Genomic DNA, 1,856 nt, shown 5'->3' on the forward strand with positions numbered 1-1,856 from the left:
GTACAACAACACTTAGTTGGTTGTATGGTCTTTTTACATTATATGGCAATGTACACTATATTCTGACAAACATGGTACACGAAGTAAGATCCTTTCGAACAGTTACGCACGATACATGCAATAATGAATTTATACGTTGGAGCCCAGGATGTGACTGACTGGAAAAGATGGACTAGGCATGTTGGGTGAAGGAACCTGAAGTCCTAGAACACACAGGAAATACTCATCTGGTTTGAAGAGCACCTGCTGCATATGCAATATTGGCAGTGGTGCCTCTGAGATGAACCCATTTAGGACTATAAAGGCAGGTATCATCCAGCATCAGGGTATAGCTGCAGGGTTTACTGAACCATTCGTATTTAGAAATTTAGGAAACTGATGTTTTTTCTTTATGCCATTTTGATATTATTTAAGTAACAGATCAGATAATAAGGACAATGTACACAACCTCCAACTAAAACCCTGTCGTAGTCTAGACAGGGAAGTGGTACATTAGAAAACTTTAAAACTGCAGCTCCTTTTGGATCCCCCAGAGTGTATCTGCACTCTTCTTCAAACGGGCCTCTTCCTCAGTAGTTAGAGTCACCTTCACAACATCTGAAATTCCATTCTGTCCCAAGATGCAAGGAACACTAAGGAAGACATCATCTTTAATTCCATAAAGACCCTTAATCATGGTGGAAATTGGATGCACCCGCCTAAGATTCTTCATTATACTTTCTGCCAAATCTGCCACAGACAGTCCAATGGCCCAGGAAGTGTAGCCTTTCAGTTTGATCACCTCATAGGCACTGTCAACCACCTGTTTGTGAACCTCTTTCCACTGTTCCTTATCTGCATCAGTGCCTAAGTCAGGGTGCAGATTCTTCAGAGACACACCAGCAATGTTTACTCCACTCCATACAGGCACACTGGAGTCTCCATGCTCCCCGAGGATCCACCCATGACAGCTTAACGGGTGAACTCCCAACCTTTCCCCCATTAGGTAACGGAACCGGGCTGAATCCAGATTGCAACCACTTCCAATAACACGGTTTTTGGGAAAGCCACTTATCTTCCAAGCCACATAGGTCAAGATATCCACTGGATTGGAAACAACAAGCAACTTGCAGTTTGGGCTGTATTTGACAACATTAGGAATGATGAACTTAAAGATGTTCACGTTACGCTGGACCAAATTAAGACGGCTTTCTCCCTCTTGCTGACGTGCCCCAGCTGTGATAATAACCAACTTGGAGTTTGCGGTCACATTATAGTCTTTGCCAGAGACAATTTTTGGTGTTCTAAGGAAAAGGCTTCCATGCTGGAGATCCATCATTTCTCCCTTCAGTTTGTCTTCCATGACATCAACAAGAGCAAGTTCATCTGCCAAGTCCTTCATTAAGATACTGATGGCACAAGCCATGCCAACAGCACCAACCCCAACAACTGTAATCTTATTTTGGGGGACATGTTCTTCCTTAAGAAGATTCTGTATCAGCTGTTCTTTGAGAGTTGCCATTTTGGACTTAGAACCAAAAGGAATCGGGAGTGCACGTCGGGAGGGCGAGCGTCAGCGGCGCGTGAGACTGAATCCGGACTTGGCGGCAGCGGCTCCGACCGGTATGTTACTTTTAAAATGAAAAAAAAAAAAAAAAAAAAAATAGAGGTGCCTGGGTGGCACAGTGGGTTAAAGCCTCTGCCTTCAGCTCAGGTCCTGGGATGAGCCACCCATCAGCTCTCTGCTCAGCAGGGAGCCTGCTTCCTCCTCTCTCTGCCTGCTTCTCTGACTACTTGTGATCTCTGTCTATCAAATAAATAAATAAAATCTTATAAAAAATAAAAAAAAGGAAAAATAAATGTGCTTTTTAAAAATT

The 1,856-nt window shown here is 43.4% G+C and overlaps 1 protein-coding gene across 2 annotated transcripts; it reads right to left on the bottom strand.

The window, feature by feature from the left end:
• Positions 1-340: 340 nt before the first annotated feature.
• Positions 341-1,597, bottom strand: LOC131809874 (L-lactate dehydrogenase A chain). Of its 2 annotated transcripts, XM_059137309.1 has the most exons (2): positions 815-1,597; positions 341-545 (listed from the first exon to the last, which is right to left on the bottom strand). In XM_059137309.1, exons 1-2 carry the CDS (start codon positions 1,499-1,501, stop codon positions 390-392), a joined length of 843 nt encoding a protein of 280 aa, XP_058993292.1. In that variant the 5' UTR covers positions 1,502-1,597; the 3' UTR covers positions 341-389. The 2 variants fall into 2 exon arrangements, with proteins under 2 accessions (XP_058993292.1, XP_058993291.1); XM_059137308.1 differs by having other exon boundaries at positions 341-1,597.
• Between the last annotated feature and the right edge of the window lie 259 nt (positions 1,598-1,856).

The sequence above is a fragment of the Mustela lutreola genome, chromosome 10, assembly GCF_030435805.1.
Source record: "Mustela lutreola isolate mMusLut2 chromosome 10, mMusLut2.pri, whole genome shotgun sequence".
NCBI lineage: Eukaryota > Metazoa > Chordata > Mammalia > Carnivora > Mustelidae > Mustela > Mustela lutreola.